General features: G+C 33.8%; 1 protein-coding gene across 1 annotated transcript in view; it reads left to right on the top strand.

Annotated features, from left to right (window-relative positions):
- Nucleotides 1-22814, top strand: part of MALRD1 (MAM and LDL receptor class A domain containing 1) — a gene marked incomplete at its 5' end in the record, with an annotated part of 672621 nt that overhangs the window by 558094 nt on the left and 91713 nt on the right. Inside the window, 2 exons of the mRNA XM_079107637.1 lie at nt 5662-5787; nt 12823-12889. Coding sequence (XP_078963763.1) covers nt 5662-5787; nt 12823-12889 — 193 coding nt within the window. The remainder of the gene's footprint in view (nt 1-5661; nt 5788-12822; nt 12890-22814) is intronic.

Here is a 22814-nt window from a genome sequence, read left to right as displayed (position 1 = left end):
ATAGAAGAATAGGTTTATTTGCTTTCAGTTCTTCACACATGTTTATATGTTTTTGGAATAAGGATTCTGAGATATTTCCAAGGTTTGGTAGCAAAATCAATAGCAACTGACATTTTAAATCCTTATACTTTTACAACCAAACTTTCTAGTGATCAGAATATTTAGATAAACTTGTGATTTGTTCAACATTCCACATGTTATGGGGCATGACTTAAGAACAGACCGATCACCACTGAGAAGTCCAAATTTGAGAGTCTTTATTAAGCCAGCTGGCTGACTGTCTCACACAATGCCCCAAAAAAATGGCTATTGGGAGAACAGTCCCGACCATAGGGATGTAGGGGTTTTTATACCAAAAATCACATCAATCATAAGTGTCTGTTGCTATGATTTGAAATTACAAATTAACATCATGAGGTCATCAACAGAGGGGGACGTGGGTCAAATGACCCTTACAAACTAAAGAATGGTTACTAACATCCACCCAATCACCTTTCACATGGTACATTGTTTAGGAGCAATAGGAATCAAAAGAGAGCAATTTTTCTTTACATAGGAATTGTCATTCTGTATTGCTAAACATGTCACACTAAGTAACTGATGATGGGGACAGAGGTAGGGTGTTCCCATGGGAGAAGTTTATTTCCTACATAACATGGTGTCTCAGAGCAAAATTGAGTCTGTTTAGTCATTTCCCTTATTAGTCTGGCCTATAACATTCTCATGGAACCAAATCTGTCAGCCCATCACACAAATTAATTCATAGTTCATATTGTCCTACCATTAAAAACATGCCCATTTTTCTAAACTGAAGTGGTAGTTTTATTAAAAAATCCTATTTCTCAAAAAAAAATTTAAAAATAAGCATGGTTAAATCATAGGGAAGGATAGCACAGAAGTAGGATCACTCTTTTTTTCTGGTACTACTCTGATAGCAATCTTCATCAAGAAGATTTCAAGAGTTCATCAGGTGTTTCTAACAGTCAATATCCTGGGAAGAGATAGGTGACCCATTGATACTGCATAGTTTAGACTATATTAAGAAGGTTTATGAGTGAACCAGTATGCACAGCAAGTCACAAGATGTAGTAGGACTGGACCATTAATTGCCTTCACACCAAAGGGTGTGGGAGGATGGAACAACTGCCTGAAACTGGAGTCAAAAAGAGCCATTAGGTAAGAGAATGGGGGAAGGAAGGGATAGAGAAAGCATGGTTAATGGGTCCCGGGGTAGGAGGAATAACTTCTAATATTCTATAGCAGAACAGAATGACAATGGTTGACAAAAATAGAATAAATGGTTCAGTAGAGCTGGTAGAGAAGATTTTGAATGTTTCCAGCACAGAGAAGTGATGTAAGTTGGAGGTAACACATATTCCAGTTCCTGATTTGATCATGACACATTTGCTACATCTAGTGAAGTGCCACATGGCACCCCATAAATATGTCCAGTATCTTCCTGTCAATTAACATTTACATTTTTTTTAGAAAGAGAATGGCATTTGGTTAAGGGAAGCAGTTAATCTTTGCCACCTTCACCTCCTCTTCCCTCTCTGTTGATCTGCTGCCTGCGCTACCCCTTGAGCCGACACAACCTTGTGATGGAAATTAAAGAAGCTTGTTGAAGTCTCCATGTGCTTCTGACTCCCTCTGCCCAGAACAGGAATAAGAGATAGAGAATGCTTCAGGAGACCCTAATGATGAATGAGAAGGTGAAAAACAGGGAGGCAGGCTGTTCACTTTCTTATCAAACCTGTAGCTGTGTCTTGTGACGTTTAGTGTCATATCTGGTGATTTAGAATGGATTTTTTTCCTAAAATGACTTTAAAGTATCAACTATCTAAGAGAATGGCTTAAAGCCACAAAATGTTCTGAATTACTTTACCTATTTTGGTAAGACAGAATATCAACCTCTGTCTGAGATTATGATGGATTGGAGTAAGAATTTCTGTAGACATTCAAACATAATATTTAAGGGCTGGATGCAGTTGTGCACACTTGTCATCCCAGTGAGCCTGGAGGTTGAGGCAGGAGGATCACAAGTTTGAGGCCAGCCTCAGCAATTTAGTGAGACCTTGTCTCAAAGAAAAAAAAAAAAAAAAAAAAAAGAAAAAAAGAAAAGAAAAGAAATCTGCTGGAAATATAGCCCTCAATCCCCTGAACCATAAATAAATAAATAAATACCATTTAGAAATAAAAAAACAAATCATAATGTTTGAAAGAGAATGTAGCAATAAATTTTAGAATGTTTCTTAATTATATAGGTATTAATAAAAGAGAAGAAATAGAAAATAGCCCATTTTATTCTTCTATATTTAATATAATGTCCTTTGCTTTCTGGATGCTAATAAATTCTAATTGTATTCACAATTTATTTACTATCTACTTCTAAAGAGAAAATTTATGAATATACATTATCTTTAATGTTATTTTTAAAATGCCACTGAAACTTATATTTTTGTTTTTAAATTTAAAAGTAATGGTAATTTTTAGCTATCCAAACTGTTAACTTTCTAATAAAAAAGTAAAACTTTTAGTAAATAAATGTAGACCATTTATTTTATTATTTTTATGTGTTTCATTGCTATTTGTGTCACAGATGTGGTTTTTGTCACTAACAAGTTATAGCTCTTTATTATATAGTCAACTTAAAATTAAGAACCCATCAAATTGGAAATTGGATGAGGAAATATGAACAGATTAGTATTTCTAATACAAGGGCTCAAAATATATGCATTACAGATATATGAATAGTATCTATCATCTATCTATGTATACGACTTTCAAAATGTTAGTTGATGCTAACGACTGATCTTTCAGTCCTTTGCAGTGAAAAAACATAATCATAAATATGTATACTCACAGAAATAATGCATATATATACATAGATACATGTAGATACATTTCTAATAATATGATTTTTTTACAAGTAATTTCTGCATCTAGTAGGAGTTGGAAGATTATTCTTCTTCCTGGTTTACTTGTTTTGCACTGTAATTTATTTTGACAATATATATCTTAAAGTGATTTAACTCTTTCGAAAACCTTAAAGAAATCCATCTCCTGAGACCTTAGTCATTTCTACAGTCTGGTTCTAGCCTTCTTTTATAGGTTTATCAACACTACCTTCAGACTCAAACTCCCTAAAGGCAAACTGCTATATCAAACCTTATTGATTATCCATCTATAGACTCTCTTCTCATCCTCCTAAATGACTTTCTCTGAAAACATTAAAATTTAAACCGTTTCAAGACTCTACTCTTACTTTAATCTTTTATAGACCTACCAAAACTAAAAGAATCCTTCTTTGTATAATATTTATCTATACCAAGGCTTTGCCAATTAAGTTTGATCTTATGGCAGTCTTTTATTATCATCGTAAACTTTGATCATGACTATTTTGTTATCTTACTTTATATATATATGTATATAAAATGTATATACATATAGAGAAATATATATATAAACATACATATATTCTGGTCTCTCATTTTAAAATTTCTCTCCTACATGCTCTACTCTAAGTGCTAAAGCAGAGTTTCTTACATGTAGTGGAAACTCAATAATAGTTATTGGTGTGAATTGATATTCTAGCACCTTAGGAGCAATTGTTCAATAAAGAGTATCACTTAAAGTTACATAGCCAGGATTTTCAGTCAATGGATATATATATATATATATATATACACATATATATATATTTAAAAACATAATTTTTCATGTCTAACAATACAATCAATTTTTATGGGCAGTTCTTAAAACTAAATAGTGTGAAAACATGCAAATAAACAATCGTTCCTGACCCAATATACTTGAAGAACGTAATAAGTGACATGTTGACAAAATCTGTACAAGACCCATGCATGAGGATATTCATTCCTGGGTCATGGAAATTATGTTTGCCTTGAAAAGATTTGTTAATTTTCTTTATTCTAGTGCAAGAAATTTTCCAGACCAAGCTCTTTTAAAGTTTTAGCAGCAGGTATGGACTAAATGTTCAAATAAGGTATTGTGTATGAAACTATTAATTAAGTCAGAGCTGTTCTTATTGAACTGAATTATGTTCCAGAGAGCTCTCTGTCTAATGCTGCCTTTGACATTATCTCTTCTGTACCCAAAGACTCAAAAGAGCAGGGTTGGAATGGAAGTGAAAATCAATATCATTATTATTCAGTGCTTTTGAAAAGGATCCAGACTCTCTGACAAAATAGTGCAGTGGGTTCACTGTTGGACATAGGTTCCCTGCCCCAGACATATAGCAATGCTAGATAGGACTGCCCTATAAAAAGTCTCAGAGAGAAGATGAACATAAACATTGGCATGGACTCAGATTAGAAGCAGAAAATATAGATCAGGCCTTTCCTCAGGCCTGCTGAAACAGCAGAGACGAACCAGGCTTCACACATGATGGCAGTCTGAGATGAGGAGTTCTTTCAGCTCTCAACAGGTCTAAACCAAAGCTTCATAGTAAGCTTCAATTCTAAAGACACTAGAGAAGAGGAAGCAAGTGTATGAGAATTCAGTTTTAGGACTAAGAACTGGGCTTTCCAATGGATACAGAAGATATAATTAAATTAATGCAGAGTTATATCCAAGGGAGGTAGAGTCTTTGCAGAACTTGCTTGGCATTGAACAGTTGTCAATACTCCTGAAGGACACCAATAAAGATATTTTTCTTCTGAAAACAACCAAAGTCTTGTGAGCATGGCATCTCTAACCTATTAATATTTTTATCCCTTGTAGTCAGGTCACACTCTTTATGATTTCCAGCAAGAATCTCTGGACGTACCACTATACTTCCATGATGCATGATCACGATGCTGTAGAGACACAAGATAGGAGTGCATTGAACTTCATTGTATGTCATCACTCAGATCTACTGGATTTCTGGTGTCTAACCATAACTTAGGCCCCATTTGGAAACTGAACATTAAAAGAAATTGCAGTTTTTGTCCGATTAATTGCACTTAATATTAGAGACATTAGAAGAGGGAAAAAATTCGACAGAGGCATCTGGCTGACTCCTAAAATCAATTAAGACTTTATAGTGCATTTAATACATTTTATGTATAGTACAACATAGTTCTTGTATTGTTCTGCTTGGGCTTTCATGACAAAATACTTCAGACTGGATGGTTTAAATAACAGAAATTTATTTTCTCACAATTTTGAAGGCCAGAAGACCAGATCAAGGCACTAGAGGGTATGAAGTCTCCTTTGGTCTCTCTCCTTGGCTAGTAGATGACTGCCTTCTTGCCATGTCTTCACATGGCCTTTCTTCTATGCATGCACGTCTCTGGTATTGCTCTTCTTGTATGGACATTGGTAATATTGGATTACGCCCTTACCCTGATGACTTCACTTAACTTTACCTCCTAAAAGGACCCATCTCCAAGTAAAATTGCATTCAACATCAATTGGGGGAAGATATGTACAATTCAGTCTAGAAAAATACAGGTTTGGGAAATGATTCCACTGACAACATTTTTGCAGATATTTTCAACTTAATGAAAATTTTCTCAGAAAGAACTGTTTTTCTAAAATATAGGTCTAGAAAAAATGAACACTAATATCATCAACTGTCTTATTATTTGATTAAGAGAAATGCTTTAAAAAAATAAAGGCATGGTTATAACCAGGGTCATTATTCTTTATTTTTAGCCAATAAGAGCTGTTCTGATGGAGCGCTGGTGTGCACCTCTTCAGACAGCTGTATCCCAGTTCACCAGCGCTGTGATGGCTTTGCTGACTGCATGGATTTCCAACTTGACGAGTCTAGCTGTTCAGGTACTTCATTTACATTCAAATATTCTTTGTAGTATTAACCAGTAACTTAACCTGCAGACAGTATAAAAATATTAAAAGTTGACCTTCTAAATATAGCAAACATGGAATAATTGAATTTTGGGGGAGGTATTGGGGTTTGAGCACAGGGGTGCTTAACCACTGAGCCACATCTCCAGCCCTTTTTTAATTTTTAATTTTTTTAAAAAAATTTGAGACAGTATCTTGCCAAGTTGCTTAGGCCTCACTAAGTTGCTAAGGCTAGCCTCAAACTTGCAATTCTCCTGCCTCAGCCTCCTGAGCCACTGAGATTAAAGACGTGTCCCACCCTATCTGCATAATGAAATTTCTGTGGTTTGTTTTGGATTAGGAAAATTGTTGATATTAATTGCTAGATTTAAAAATCATAAATACATAAAATAATGGACTCATGCTTATTTCACACAATAGTCTATAAAGAAAAGACTATAGTTTAAATTTAATGTAAGAATGCTAGTATTTAGTAATCTATGAAATTTTCTTGGTTTCCGTAATAAAAAAAAAAAACCTATATAATATAATAATATTAAATTTTAAGAACTTGTATTTTTCCCTACTTCTTCATAAGAGCTTCCTATTTACATGTTCAAGTTATGTATTTTAAAGTGAATTTATTATACTTCAGATTAACCCTCATTTTTCTTTCTTCTGACCTTGAAGCACTTACACAGAATAAGAGCTGATAGTGTATATGTGATTATATTTTTATCAAAACTGCTTTGAAATTATCAAATTTATTATAGTCCATTGTTAACATCTCTCCTGAGTAATTGAATTTTTGTTTCATGGAGGATACATAAAATAACAGTTAGGGGCAATATAATTCCATCACAACTAAAAGATAATAGAAATCAGTAATAAAAGATATATTCAATCTTAAGAACTGTTCTAATGGAACATGGAACTCTGGTGGTTACCTCTTCTAACAGCTGCACCCCAGCTCATCAAGACCGTGAATAGTTTTGCTGTTCTTAAATAATCATAGCTCCTAAATAAATTGAAAATATTTTCTGTCAAATCGAGTAAGAATATATTTTATCCTTCAAGAGCTGAGAACACTATACATGACAAAGGCATGATATTATAATCAAATCATAGTGCAAAAAGGTTTATTTTTTTATAAGTATAAGCAAGTACTCACACAACACTGAATTTTATGAATATGATAGGAAATAAAGAAGTGAGCAGATATGGTGTTATAAAATATGCAAAGATAATTTGCAAAAACAATGCTCTTTGACATTATTTCTGTACCAGGAATGCTTAGACTTCAGATAAAGAGACCCAAAAGGAAATCTGGTTACTCTCTTTAAAGAGTAAAAAAGCTATAAGTGAGATAGTTTTGTTCTTTGAAAGTATGAAGACACAGTACTGACATCTGATGCTCCAAATTATTTACATAACAGTAAGTTCTCTTTTTTTGGAATAGTCCTTTCTGAGCACAGGTCAAAACATGCTATGAGTTATTGTCTGCTTTGACATAATCTACCTTTAAAAATAGGGTCAGAAAAACAGAAGTCTTGCCACTCATGCCAAGCGATAGACAACCTGTAGATAATACTGGAGGACGTGTTTTTGTTGCTCTGCTATTTCAGTCCAGCACCAATCACTTACAGTTCATTTGCAGGTCATATTGACACAGCTCTTGGGTTAGAGTAAAATAAAGAACAAGTGAAACACGGGTTTCAGAAATAAACTACGTATAGTATATTGTGTTTTCTCTATTTACATTTTATATGTCTTGAGGTTTATCAATCAAATAGGATAAAGTCCATGCTTCTGTTTTTACAGATGCTTTTAAGACTCATCCATGCCAAAGTTTTGTCAGTGTATGTTGCATATTCTTCTTTCTTTCCAAACATCACATTCCTTTTAGGTAATTCAGCATTTCATGGAGTTTTATGAGCCCAATCCCTACAGCATCTAGTAATCCCCATAACGGTAACATAACAGATGGCGAACGTCTAGCCTCACCTACCTCAGGGTTTAAGACATTAACAAGACCATCAAGCTCAGACAGGTTAAGTATATTTCAATGAATCCTGTCTCTTCCTAAGTTACGTTAGAAAGGCAGATTATTTTCAAGTTTCAGTTGCATATAAAACAGAAAATTATTGATCAGATTTTGCCTCCCTAAACTTAACTGGAAGTGTTTTGTTAGTTATTTGCAGTGGTAGAGTTTAATAAAATTGATGCCAAGGTGATACTCTAATTTTGATAATCATGCATTTGAAAGAGAATTAGAAAAAGGCATTAAAGATAGATGTACTAGTGCACATCTATAATCCCAGCAACATGGGAGGCTGAGGCAGGAGAATTACAACTTGGAGGCTAGCCTCAGCAACTTAGCAAGACCCTGTCTCAAAATTTAAAAAAGATAAAGTAAAAAGGGCTTGGGATGTAGCTCAGTGATAAAGCACCCCTGAGTTCAATCTCCAGTTCACACAAACACACAAAAAGACATTAAAATATAGAATCGTAGACTGGAATATTACAAATATAATTTCATATATGTTGTAATGTATGCTGATGAGGATGATGATGATGATGATGATATGCGTTAATAAAGTTTCAGAAGGGTTTAAAAATAAAACAAAACAAACAAAAACACAAAATCGTCTCAGGCAAGTACCATGGAGTCATTTCAAGTTTCTGAGACTAAGCAATATCTCCTCTAGTCTCTGTGCTGGGATTTCAAGATGAAGAAAACAATACCTACCCACTTGGAAGCTGGTTTGCTGCACAAGCTCTTCTGGTGGACACATAGTGATCCCTATATCTCTTCAAACCTTATGCAGATTATTGTGCATGTACCTATTTATCTGTGATAGCAAATAGATGCCCCATGACTCAGAGGGGTTCCCGAGCCTATCATATTAAGAATCAAATGCAGTTATAGAGATTCTGAACTGAATAGCATATCACTTGACATTTTTAGATTAACAGGATGTAACTCTAGTTTAAATGATTCTTTGCTCTTAAGTTATGTTAATGACTTGAAGTCTCAGCTTCCTCCTCTGTAAAATGAAGATGGTTATTGTATGTGCCACATAATGTTACGAGGCTCAAGTGAGAGAATACAATAAAACTCTTTGGAGAGTCCTGACACATGGAAAGCCATCAGTAAATGAGCAAGATAATGCTAGAGGGGAGAGAGGAAGAAGAGGAAGAGAGGATGGAGGTCAGAGATGGTCATGAAATCAGCTTACCCAGGTAGTTGAGAGATCCACTCCAACCAACATAGATGAATGAGAACAATTATTTAACACGTTGTACATACAATCTACTAATATAGAAATGTCACAAATAAATTTAGTAAATTTAATTCCATCTTCCCAGAAGTCCTATAAAGAAGTAACATAAGGCTGAATTTATACATGAGGAATGTGGGACTTAAAGTCCCAAAGTCACACAACTCATAAATGCTTGAGCTAGCTCTCAGAGAGAAAATGGGGGCTCATGTGATTCTGCATCTTCCCCAAAACTTCCATGTAACACTGACACATTCCAAGTCTCTGTATGCAGTAAGGGAAAATAAAATAGGTGCCCGGTTGCATATTTAAGCTTAGCAGTTACATTTGCTTTTAATATGTGTGTTCCTGCTTGTCCAAAGTGATAAGTTGTCCAGAATGGTACTGAATGTGAATTCTGCTCAGAAGGTTTCTGTGTAATCAGTGCAAGTTGTCTTGGCTTTCAGACACATGATCATAAAAAACGAACTCAACAGGGAACAAGCCAGTAAGACATTACTGTAGCAAAAGAAGCCATGACCTGTGCTAATTCTAATGCTACCCCCATGGATCCCTACTTATTATATACAAGAAAAACTGAGCCTCTTTATTACTAAGTAGTCATATCCATCCCCTTCCCCATCCTCAATACTGGAAATTGTTTTGAGAAAATCAAAGACAAAAATGCCTTTACAGCATCTCTCCATATTATGGATAAAGAACCTGAATATAAAACAGAAACATAAAACTTCTTCCAGACACAATCTGCAGATCTTCTGCCCTCCAAAACACCAGGCTGACCTCCTTGTTCCGTTCAACATTTGTGTTCTTTATCTGGTGCTCTAATGTACAGTACAAGAAAATGCATTTAGATTCCCAAATATTCACTCTGATATAAAGCTAGCCTATGTTTTACCCTCTCTAATCAAAGTAAAAATTAATGGCTCTGGAAGAAAATGTGCACCAGTACTGTGCTTCATGTATTCTGATGTTTTGCACTATCAGACACTTGGCTGGTTTTTTGTTTTTGTTTCTTTTTCATAGAACAAAATCATTACTTGAGGAAGACTAAAATTATACTTAAGAAAAATAACCATAAAACCATAAATGTTTATCCAACAAGATTTAAGGCTACTTATGCTCCATCATATTAGTGGGCTCTTTTTAGTTAAACCAGCTAATATCTTGTTTATGAAGGAAATTTCCTATCTATTCTATTCCATGACTCATGCCTGAGGGGTCTGCCCTTTACTCTTATTCTCAACGCTGTACTCCTCTGATTAGTTAGTTAAATAAAGAAGTTTGAAAAAGGCCAAGATGGAAAATATGCTCCTGGGAAAGCAAATTGCTGAAAGTTTTTGAAACAAAAATCATACTAGACGTGACATATTTCAATTTTGACCTCAAACTACAACTTCCCTCTCTCCCTGACTTCTTCTTTCCTAATGCCTCTGCCTTGTCTTTCCATGTGCTGAATGATTGGCTGGAAAATCTACTCTCTGAGGACACCTTTTCCTCCAATATTTACCTCAGTGAATGTTACCTGAATGGAATCTCTATCTCTTTTCTTTGCTCTTTTTTTTTTTTTTTTTTTTTTTTTTTTACTATTCTTTATGATAAGTATCTTTTCTCTGCCCAAGTAAATGGGTTTCTCTCCCTCTACTAAGGTTGGTCTACTCCCATAGAGACAATGTCTGTGTGACTCCCTGGTACTCTAAACAGTGATCTCAAAATGATTTGAGGAGCAAGTCTAGAAAGGAATGATATCAAAAGGAGGCATTTGAAGAGAATCTTCTGGTTTATGTCTCTAACCTGAATTTCATCTGGGGTCACATCTGCAGATTCCAATAGCCCTGAAACATTTCCACTTGGAAGTCCCTTGGGCATTTAAACCTAGCATCAACTTTCCCTTTAAAATCTTCCTTCCCCATAAATTACTCAGTAAATTTAAATATCACTTGTCAGTGGTCCAACCAAAAATTTGAACACCATCTTTGATTCTTCCAAATAATCATCAAGATGTTACATTGCCACCATTTAAATACTTCTTTAATTCCTACAGCTCTCATCCTCCACCCCAACCTACTCAGTTCAATTAAGCAACCATAATTTCTTCCTAGATTGTTATTAGACTCAAAAGAGCTCTTAAGTTTCAATCTTGACCCTTCTGTTAACTGAGCACACTCTAGCCAGAATTCTCTTTCTAAAGCATGAAACCTGACACTCCTCTTCTTAAAATCCTAGCCTCACTAGAGGCTATGTACTCTGAACTTGTGCATCTCTAACCTTCTTTCATGGCTTCTTCATATTATCAACAATCCAACCGGACTGGACTTCCTCCAGTTCCTCCAATACCTTATACGTATCCAGGTCTTTAAGCACACATACACACAAACATACAACCACCTAAATAAATACTACTAATTCTCCTCAGAAAGCTTTCCTTACTCCCCAGATTTAACTGAGGTATTCTCCTGGGGGCCTCTACCACCTTTGATAAATCTATCCCACCAGATTACTTTTCATACCATATTTTAATCCCTTCTTACTTTCTTTTTTGCATTCTCTGTGAGGCTGGAATGTCAATGACAATAGAAACCATGACTGTATATTTATATTTATTAAATATACACTATGAGTTATGCATTCTTCTAAGAGTTTCAACAACCTTATGCATAGGAACTATTTTTAATTCTGTTTTATAGAGATAAACCTGAAACACAGAGAGATTAACTGCCTTCCCCAGCATTAGACAACTATTAAGTTGAGCTAAGATTCCAACTCAGGCAGTCAACTCCAGTGTCTGCCACACTAGCAACCATTTTAAGCTGCCAGTATTATTAATCATTACATTTCTGGTGTCCAGTTCAGTGCCAGACATTCAAGAAGTACTCAGAATATTTTGTTGTATTAAAAATTAAAGACAGTGGAGGTTTTCACCCAAGTATTGAAGTTAAAATAACCCAGCAAGGAAAGACTGATATCCTGCAAGAAAAAGAGGTGATAAAAAAAAAAAAAAAAAAGGCCAGGAATTTCAAGTCAGGATTTAAGAGAACAGAAAAATTGGCAGTTCTTAGTGGATCAGGATTGTGTAGTGAGAATACAAGGAGGCAGTGTAAATGAGTGCAGTATGAGGAGCTGAAAGTGCTAACTATGTCCACAGTAGAAGCAATGTGAAAATACTTAGCTTCTTTTTGACCCATTAGAAATCCACTTTTGAAAATAAATGCTCTTGCTAAACAAGAACTAAGGATGTTTCATGCAAGCAATGAAACAGGGCATTGGGCCAGAGGGATTAGCTTGAGCTATGCCATCTGCATGCATGAAGAGGTAGGATATATGCATGCGCATGAGTCATTTATTTTACCAAAAAGACAAGGCTTCCCGTGATAAGTATTAATCAACCATGATGTGGTGACTATTGTGTGGAATGAAGGAAATGTTATAATAAACAAAAAATTTCAGTATAATCACAAATAAGTCGTGAAGGCATATTCTAAATAGGTAGGTTGTACCTAATCCAGTTGAGAAGAAGGTACAGAAAGTCATCTCACTCAGGCACATGGAGGGCATGAACTCACCCAGGATGGAAAGAACTCCCGATGAAATGTTAGGGGTTAGGAAATTAGCCTAGAATTCTTTTATTATTACCTAGTTGGAAGCCATTTACTCTCAGAGATCAGGTTTAATCCAATATCTAACCATTATATACATTACTTCCTAATAATATTTATAATTAACCATATTCTTTTTTGATATTTTGTTTTAGAATGTCCATTAAATTATTGCAAAAATGGTGGGATTTGTGTGGTGGAGAAAAGTGGTCCTGTGTGTCGGTAAGGAACATTTTTTTTAAAACATTTATGGCAGCTGGCTTACTTATTTAAGGATGACATAATAAAACTTTAATCAATTTATGGTTATTTATAAGGTTATTAAGGTAAAAATAGTGATGCTATCTGTATTTATCTATTTGCACAAAATAAAAAGATTGGAGTGTATTTCAAAAATACCAATGATTTCATGTGATTTGCATACTTTTCATCATTTTCCATTATGTGAAATAGCATTTTAATAATATTCATTATTCCTCATTTTGAATGTTTATATCAGGTTTTTAAAAGATTTTTCTCTGATATGGATATCCTCCTTTTGCAGATGAACTTAGGTTTGTATCTCCTTCCTCACTGTTTATTTTAAATTCCATTTTTCTCTAACAACAAAGGATAAAATAAATAATAAGACCCTTTTCTGGTTTATGTAAAGGATGCTTATGAGTAAACTTAAGGTACAGATAAAGAATACATTTGCATACTCAAAGCAAGAATAAACAAAAACAGGCTTTGTGATTTCTTTGGGGAATTACTTATATTGCATATCCAGAATTGCTTGATTTTTTTTTTTCTATCACCCTGTAGGGAGTTGCGCAAAAGTGTTTCAGACTCCAAAGGAAATGATGCATATTCCATTATGTTGCGTTTATGACTCTTCAATCTAGCAGGCCAATGGATATATTACTTTTCTTATTAGAAAACTGATTGAAGGCTGATATTCAAATCAGATCAGAACACACATAGATATCCAAAAGCAATGATTAATACCTATTTTAACACTTACATCCTTCTGAGTCAATCCTTACAGTTTAGGGAAAGTAGTTTATTCCTAAAAATATAAGTACCTCTGCCAATTAAAACACGAGCAATTTTATCATAAGATATATTTAGACCCTGCTCTAACATTATTGAAATTGAGTTACTAATGAGTTTCTTGAAGTCTTTTGTCTCCCAAATTCATTGTATATTTGATTTCATATCTCAAAAAAATTATATAAATTTTCCCATATGAGTTTCAGTGAAAGTCAATTCATCCTAAGCTATTACTTGATAGAATAGGATGCATAATATTAGTTGCTGTGATCTCCTGAGAGATATTGAGAATGACGTCATGATGTTTACTGAGTGTCATCTAAGTGGAAAATGGCACTCAATGTCAACTTTTTACAGTAAGAAGTTTTGCATTTTTGTCCTCTCTAACCCTATCAGGCTAGAAAGCACACAGATTTTTCAGTAGTTTCAGCTAAACAAGCAAAGGGCTTTGTATTCTTGGCAGCATCCTTATGGACTTAAATAAACTTTGGCAATTGAAACCCAAATGGGGAAGAACTGTTTTCTCTCAGATGAGAAATCTCTAGGGTTGGGGAGAAGATTTGACAGAGGAGATTGAGACTCAAGAAAGGAAATCAATGGAGCAAACTATAGGAAAGAATTCTCCGCCAGGAAGTCCATTGAATATTCTAGTGTATTATTTTTCAAAGCAAAGAACACTTTTTAAAAATCAAAATAGCTACAATGACCATCTTTATAAACAAATACTTGCAATAGGTGCTATCTATTTGCAATAGGTGCATATATTTCATATGTGGGTATGAAAACATTACTTTTGAAACTTTCCATAGTATCTTCATTTGTACTGTACTTCTTTAAAATTGTGCAGTACAAAGTTATGTATGTGTATTGTAACACATTTTGTAAAAGTCAAAGGTAGTCTATAAGGCAAAAAGTAGAACATTCACCCAAGCCCTCCTTGGTAGTATGGTTTATATCCACTTGGATATGGTCTTTTTCCCTTTACAAGCATATGCACACACAAAAGTTCGTGTGTTTTACAGCAATGTGAATTATACCTTACATATTGCATTGCACCTTGATTTTATTTTCTCTCATGAAATACCATGCCTAGTCTTCTGTGTCAGTACATTGAACCCAGGGCCACCCCTTACTGGCTCTATAGTAGTAACTTCCTTAACTCTCCTGTGTCTTAAATTCTTTTTCAGTAAAATGAAAAAGAGAATAGTACCAACTTCATAAGATGGTTGTAAGGGTGTTATGTAAAACACTCTAAACAGTGCCTGACACACAAAAGATAGTGTAGGAATGCTAGGCATCAATATTATTATGTCACTTTTTTATGCTATGTAGCATATAATATTCAATGTATGAATATATCATAATTGAACTAACCTCATTAATGTCCTATTAATGAACACTCAATTCTTAATTACTTGGTTTTACAAATACTGTCCCAATACCTATCCTTTCATTTATCCTTGCCCAATTCCTTACTTTAAACATGTTAGTAAAATACCAAATAACAACATAAACTATTTCCAATTATAGTTAGCATCAAATTAATTTCTACTTAAAGTTAGTGTCCAGTTCATTACTATATACAGGTTTTCTTTTTGAATTGAAGGTTAAATTAAAACTCAGCTTTAGAATACTCTGTTTTAGAGTAACTATAGGGTTACCCTGGAAATGTTGTGGGTTTATTTCAAGCCTTACTGTCTCATACCCAAGAGTGAAACTTCATTATCCTTGTCACTTGGGGGTAGCCAAAGAAACAAGAAGAGAAGACCAAAGCCTGTTTCTCATCCGGGCCATTCAGGAATGTAGGCATTTCCCGGTTCCATAATGGTCCTATCACTAAGGCCTTTGGATTTTCCCTTGAGAAAGGACCTCCAGATGGTACCTGTCAGATCCCAAAGCAGAGGAGTTTTATAGAACAACTGGTTTACAGGGGGGTTATAATTAGTTATTCGTGAGAGTAGAGACCACTTGGTAAGCAATGGCTTTCCATTACTTAAGAAGCATCAATGGGTGGACATATTTGAAGGCTAAGGATGCAAACAATGAGTGGATAAAGGAAAATGTTCCTTACCTAAGGAAGCTAGATTCTTATATTATTTTTATGTATCAATATATCTGTTAGAATAATAGACTAAAGCATATATTATGAATTCCAAATTAATATAGAGAGGAGGAAAGAATTACAAAATAAACAACTCTAAGTCTGCAAGGGCAAAAGAGAGAAATAGGAAGGTATGTCAAATAAAAGTACTTGTCAAAAATAAGTAGAAATAGTATATTCATATATATCAGCAATCAGAATAACTGTAAAAATGATAGTCAATCAAAACAGACTGTTTAATTGGGATATATAGGTATGTAAATATATATAGTCATACAAAACTTTAATTCTGTATACTTAATTTTAAACAAGAAATAGACCTAGATGAAGAACAAATAAATCAAAAAATGAGAACAAATTAATTTGTTAAATGGAAATGAAAATAAATAGTAGTGACATTACAAATATCGAAACAGATATAATATAAACACATTTGAAGGAGATATAATGTGGAATTAAACACTCTAAAATATTTCAACAGGCAAAATGTTTATGTTTCAAACAACATAGTAAAACAAATTGAAGGCAAAAATTATTCCTAAATATTCTAAGCCATAATCAATTTAAAAATACACTCAAAACAAAAACAAAATTTTATGTGTATACACACATGCATTCACATTTTTACCTCCTATTACTTTATGACTGTAAAGAACACATGTAATTCTTATATTCAGGAATTACATTGACAATGTCATCAGATACTTGATGCAAAATGAACCCTTAATAAAATTCTAGAAGTGTTTGCTCAGAAAATGTGTATTTGTCCTAATAAAACAAGAAATCCACAATGAAATGATAAAAGGAAAAGTTACTTTTTGAGATCTTAAAATTGCATTCCTAGAAAATTCTCATAGTGAAGGCACTTTAACTTGGAATTTAAACGGTAATAGAAATGATAATTCCTCATATTTTGCCTTTAAAACCTGGCAATATGTGAGAGTATATCACTCTTTTTCTCAGAAAAGAAGGGTTATGTTTGCAATAGCCTTTTATTACCAGTATGTAATAAATACATGATATTGCAAAAGCTCTTTGGATAATGTGTTGACTGAAGATTGAATGAATGAATAAATGAATGAATGCAAGTGGAAGTCCTGAAATTTCAAGGAAAAGCATCAGTACTTTAAAATTTGATCTTAAATGTATTGAGATCGGAGTTAATGACTTTACTATAAACCAAAAACTAGCAATCACAAACGAACTATTTGGCAATTTCTGTGTATGCAGCAAGAAATATATTAAGTATACAATCTGTTCCTTATATTTTAGAGAAACTACTCCAAAAAAGTAAAAATTAAAGAAATTCCACTTTGCTACAATGACAGAAGAGGGTGCTCTTAAACTAGGAATATTGTAAACTATCACAAATTCCTAACCCCAGCCACAAAATAAAAAGACAAATATGATTTCCACCTGTACAAAGTCACTGCTTTAAAAAAAAAAATTCAGCTTACAAATTCCTTCCTTCCTTCCTTCCTTCCCAAAACAAAGATACAAAAAGAAAATACTGTAATTCCAATTAATTTTGAATTAAATATTTTTTTTAAAAAAACAGTATTTGGATATATTTAAAAATATGCCCATAACTCCTTAATCAGGTGCAAAAATGGACAATAAAACATTAACAATCAGGTTAACCAAAGAAAAGAATTTAATTAATTGAATCAATCAGTTGAATTGGTTGAACTCAGGAAATTAAATGAAATAAAAAAGAAAGATTGAATAGTAATTTTCCAAGGGAACATAGATTTAAATATAAAATTATCAAGACATTTTAAACAAAGGCAGGAAAATGACCAAAGAAATGAAAATGAAATAAAATGAAAAGAATCAAAGAGGAAGTAGTTGAAATGGAAGATCAAGAACATGCATCTTTCCTTTGGAGGAACTTCTTGGAGTCCCTCCAAAGGAAAACAAAGCAATGAAACAGACCTAATATTTAATGTTATAATCCAAGAAAATGATAAAATATATATACCTTCCTTCTAAATGAAGCTTCTTTTTATTGGTTCTTTTTAGTTATATATGACAGTAGAATTTATTTTGATATAATTATATAAGCATGGAATATATCTTATACTGATTAGGACCCCATTCTTGTGGATGTACACAATGGTGGGATTCATTATGGTGTATTCATATTTGTACATAGGAAAATTATTTCAGATTCATCAGCTTCTTTCTTTTTCGGGAGAGGGGGGTGGGTACTGGGAATTGAACTCAGGTACACTAGACTACTGAGCCACATCCCCAGCCCTATTTTGTTTGTTATTTAGGGACAGGGTCTCACTTAGTTGCTTAGCACCTTGCTTTTGCTGAGGCTGGCTTTGAACTCAAGATCCTCCTGCCTCAGCCTCCCGAGCCACAGGGCATCAATTTCTTTCTTAATAAAGAATCACAAAAGGCACATCTGGTGGAACAAAGGCAAGTGGTCCACTACCTTCTGTGATGGATCATATTGTGCCAGAGGTAGTAATCAATACAATTTGACAAAAAAGAAAAAGAAAAAATAATTTAAAAAGAAGTTATCACCCTATGTACATGTCTGATTACACAAATGCTGTGACTCTACTTTGTGTATAACCAGAGAAACAATAGGTGTACCCTATTTGTATACAATGAATCAAAATTTAAAAATTTTAAAAAAGAAGAGACTATAAGGGCTGGGTTTGTGGCTTAGTGGTAGAGAGCTTGCCTAGCATGTGAGGCACAGGGTTCCATCCTCAGCACCACATAAAAATAACTAAGATGTATTGTGTCCATCTACAACTAAAAACTATATTTTATAAAAAAGAGACTATGAGTACTAATGACAATGAATGCAGGTTGAATAAATTTTAAAAAATATATACATATATAAAGAAGTTATCATGGTAATATACCTGGAAATTCCAGAGAATCGAAGACAAAAATTAATTCCAACAATAAAAACAATCCTTTAAGTTTGGAGGATATCAGTCAATAGTTTATATACACAAAAGTAAAACTATTTAGAGGAGAAAAATGAAAAAGAAATTCCTATTCTCAATTATTTTATATTTTCTGTTCTTTTTTTTTTTTTTTCACGGTGATGGGGATTGAACCCAGGGCCTTGTGCTTGCGAGGCAAGCACTCTACCAACTGAGCTATCTCCCCAGCCCAAGAAATTCCTATTCTCAATAACAAACAAATTTTTAAAAAAATAGAAATAGATTTCATAAAATAAAAGCAAACCAATGTGATAAAAATAATTCCAAAAATATGAACAAGTAGAAGACATTTCTTTCGCTGGGTGACTGACTTAACATCCTAAAGAAGTTAGTTCTCTCATGTTAATTCATAACTCTAACACACTGTCAACAAGAAATGTCACAATTGTGGGGTAAACAATTAGACATAAGGTATGGAAAAATAGCATAGAACAACAGCCAAGTTATGAGGGTCTCTATAACAATACTAGTATAAACAGAATAAAGCCTTTATTCTTAAAATATTGTGGTATATGTGCTTGAGTAGACATTACAGACATTTCAGACTAGCATTATAGAGTAGAAAGTCTAGAAATGCATCCAAATGCCTTTGAGAATTTAGTAATGATAAAGATAACATTTCAAATCCCTGGATGAAGATAAACCTTTTTAAAGGGAGTGTTGAGGCATCTAGTTAGGTATTTAGACAAAAGATGAAACTGGACTCATACTTTAAAATTAGAACCATGTATGCACACACATATACACACACACAAGGAAAGGTACATTAGATGAGTTGACATCATAAAGCTGTTAATTTTCCCTATGTTAATCCATATCCAATAGAATAAAACATATGTGTGCACATGTACACACACACACACACACACACACAAAAGAAATAAGTGAATTTGTCTATAACCTGACTGTAGGAAAAATTGTAAATTACTCGAATCCAAATGCAGTCAATGATAGGGGTACTGATACAAGTTAACTATGTAAAAATACATATGTAAAAAAACCTTTTTCATGGAAAAAATATACACAATATATACATGTGTGTATATAGGTACTTGTATGCAATATAATATATACTGTAGTATCAAAAGACAAATGCTAACCTAAGAGAAAATACTTGCATCCTATGTATCAGAAGAAGTTTAAATATCCCTAATGAAGAACTATTTAAAATTCAGGGAAAGCCCAACATCATAGCAAAACAATTGATAAAATATTCCTTTTAAAATATATAAAATGATTTTAATATTAGGGACTAGGGTTCATCTGAGAAACACAACCAATGGAAGAGAGAGAGAGAAAGAGAGAGAGAGAGAGATATGAAAGGAGATGTCAGATGGGAATTGGTTCACATAAATAGTTTCATAAAATGACTTCTGTAAGCTGGAGAACTAGAAAAGATGATGATGGCAGAATTCAGTCTAAGTTTGAAAACTGAACTGAACAATCAATGACGTAATTTTAAGTCCAGGGCAAAAAGCCTGAGAATCAGGGGCTGCTAATGTACATCCCAGAGTTTCAAGGCCAGGGATCTAAGTAAGAGCTCTGTAGTCCAAGGGCAGGAGAAGGTGGTCCTTCCATCACAAGAAGGAAAAATGGATTCACTTTTCTCCACCCTTTTATTCTGTTCAGCCCTCACTGCATTGTGTGATGCTCACCCACATTAGTAAAGATGGATCTTTTTTACTCATTGTGCTGATTCAAATGCTAATATTTTCCAGAAACAGCTTCACAGACACAACTAGAAAGTATATTTTACCAGCTATCTGGGCATCCCTTAGCTCTTTCAAATTAACACATAAACTAACCATCACAGCACTTAAATACATGAAAAAAAAAAAAAAGAGGTTCAACTGTATTCATAAAGAAAATCAAATAAATTTGTATGGAGATGCTATTTCCCAGCTCTTTTCTGAACAACATGCTGGTGGAAATGCAAACTGTCACAATTCTTATGAAGATGAATTTGGCAATCTCTCACAAAACCATATATTCATTTACATTTTGACCTAACAATTTCATTTCTGTAATATTTTTCTGCTGGTACAATTCTAACAATCTGGGGATGCATGTCCACAAGGCCTATTCTGTGAAGCATTTTTATAATTTAAAAAATTGGTAACACAATAAATGCCCACATATGGAAAGTGGTTGCATCAACATAATAGATCTATGCAATGCAGTAAAGTGAAATATGGAACAGGTAAGGATCGTCTCTTGGGCCAACTATAGAACAAGCACTGCCTGGGGCAAGTCAAAGGAGAATGAAGACATTGGAACTAGTCTATAGTTTTTCTTTGATTTGACTCAAGTGTCAAAAATAATAGCAGAAAGAATATGATATTGTCAATAATTACATGTTAGCTACCATTTTAGAATTTTATATACCTGTGGACTTAACATAAACCTATAAAGCAGATGATAAGATGCCTAATTTGGCATTTAAAGAGGTGAGACTTGGGTGGAATTAAGTAATTTCCCCAGAGACAAAAAGCAAGAGACTGGTGGAGTACAGATCGTAACCTGATTCAATCCCAGGTGTTTGGGCCAGAATCTATCCTCTGAGGTTCTCAAACCTTGTAGTATGTTGCCTCTTTGGAATTTGACTAGATAACTCATGATTCTAGGATTGCCTGATTGTAGGAATATAGATTTGAATCAAATGACTTGAGAAAAATCTAGAACTGAGCTTTACTTGCATTCAACTGTTTGCAGCTCCTGAGCACATTGTACACTTTGATTCCCATAAGCATGTTGTTTCTCTTACCCATTTTAACCTTCCCATTTTGACTACCTGACCAGTTTGATTCATACCTTGGTCTCAAATCACATAAAAATCTCTGCTCTAGAAATTTCCTTGAGCCCACATGCATATGAATTATAACTTTATGAAGTGTATAAAGGAGGACAGAAGTATGACTCTAAAACCAGGTGCACTTGAGTTTGGATATGTGCTCTAACAATAAGTCCATGACTTTGAAAAAAATTACATAACTTCTTTCTCAGGAAGAGGAAGAAAATGGACATTTGCTAAGAAACTAACATTCATTACCCTGATGGAACTATGAATTGAAAGAGGATTTTTTTTGTATTGCTGAAGTGGATAATTCATAATTGTTTTAATACTTTAAAATAATTAGAAATGTGTATGTCTCCATGGCAGTCGATAGTAATCTACTTGCCATTTATTTATCTAGCATTATGTTAATTATATCTATAGCAATGAACAATACTTTTTTGAAAAGTAAAATATAAAATTCATCATCAAAATGTAAGATTATGGCATCTGTTGTTATTTTTCCAAACATAGTATCAGGTGCCTCAGGCTAAAGAGTATACTCTGAACACTCGAGTGCACTGCAAATGAAAATCGTTCCAAATTTTACAAAGTCAACTTAAAGATGAAAGCATTTAGATATCTTTGTAAGATTGAGAGGCCATGCAGATATATTTTTTTCAAGTTCAACATGTAGCAGAGATGATTTTATAGAAAAAAATATAAATTACCAAAATTGGCCCAGAATATCATAAAAGTTGAGTGTACTGTTTGCCACAGTAGAGATTTAAGTCAAAGATGTAGTTTCTCTTTCTCCAAAATTGAAATATATTTTTCTGTCAAAAACCTGAAAACGTCATGACTATAGTTAACAATGTGTTGTATTCTTGGAAAAATGCTGAGTGAATGTAAATTGTTTTCCCCACCACCCCCAAAAATATGTTAATTATGTGAGCTAATATATATGTTCATTAGCTGGATTTAGTCATTCTGCATTGTATACATACTTCAAAACATCATCTTGTATACCATACATACACAATCTTATCTACCAATTTAAAATAAATAATTTTTAAGTGAGACATTTTTCCTTAAAACCAGAAATAAGAAAAAAAATCTAGGGGGATTCAAGATGGCGGACTAGAGGGTGGCTGCGTTTCGTGTTGCTCCAGGACTCAGGTCTCAAGAAGAGGAGATATAGAGAGACTTGGGACCAACTCAAAGCAGCCGGGTGAGTGTCTCCCATTGGGGAGGCGTCCCGGACGGGGC

This window comes from Sciurus vulgaris, assembly GCF_902686455.1.
Source record: "Sciurus vulgaris genome assembly, chromosome: 12".
In the NCBI taxonomy this organism is placed as follows: Eukaryota; Metazoa; Chordata; class Mammalia; order Rodentia; family Sciuridae; genus Sciurus; species Sciurus vulgaris.
Note: the sequence above shows the minus strand (reverse complement) of the source record. Positions and strands in the feature narration are given on the sequence as shown.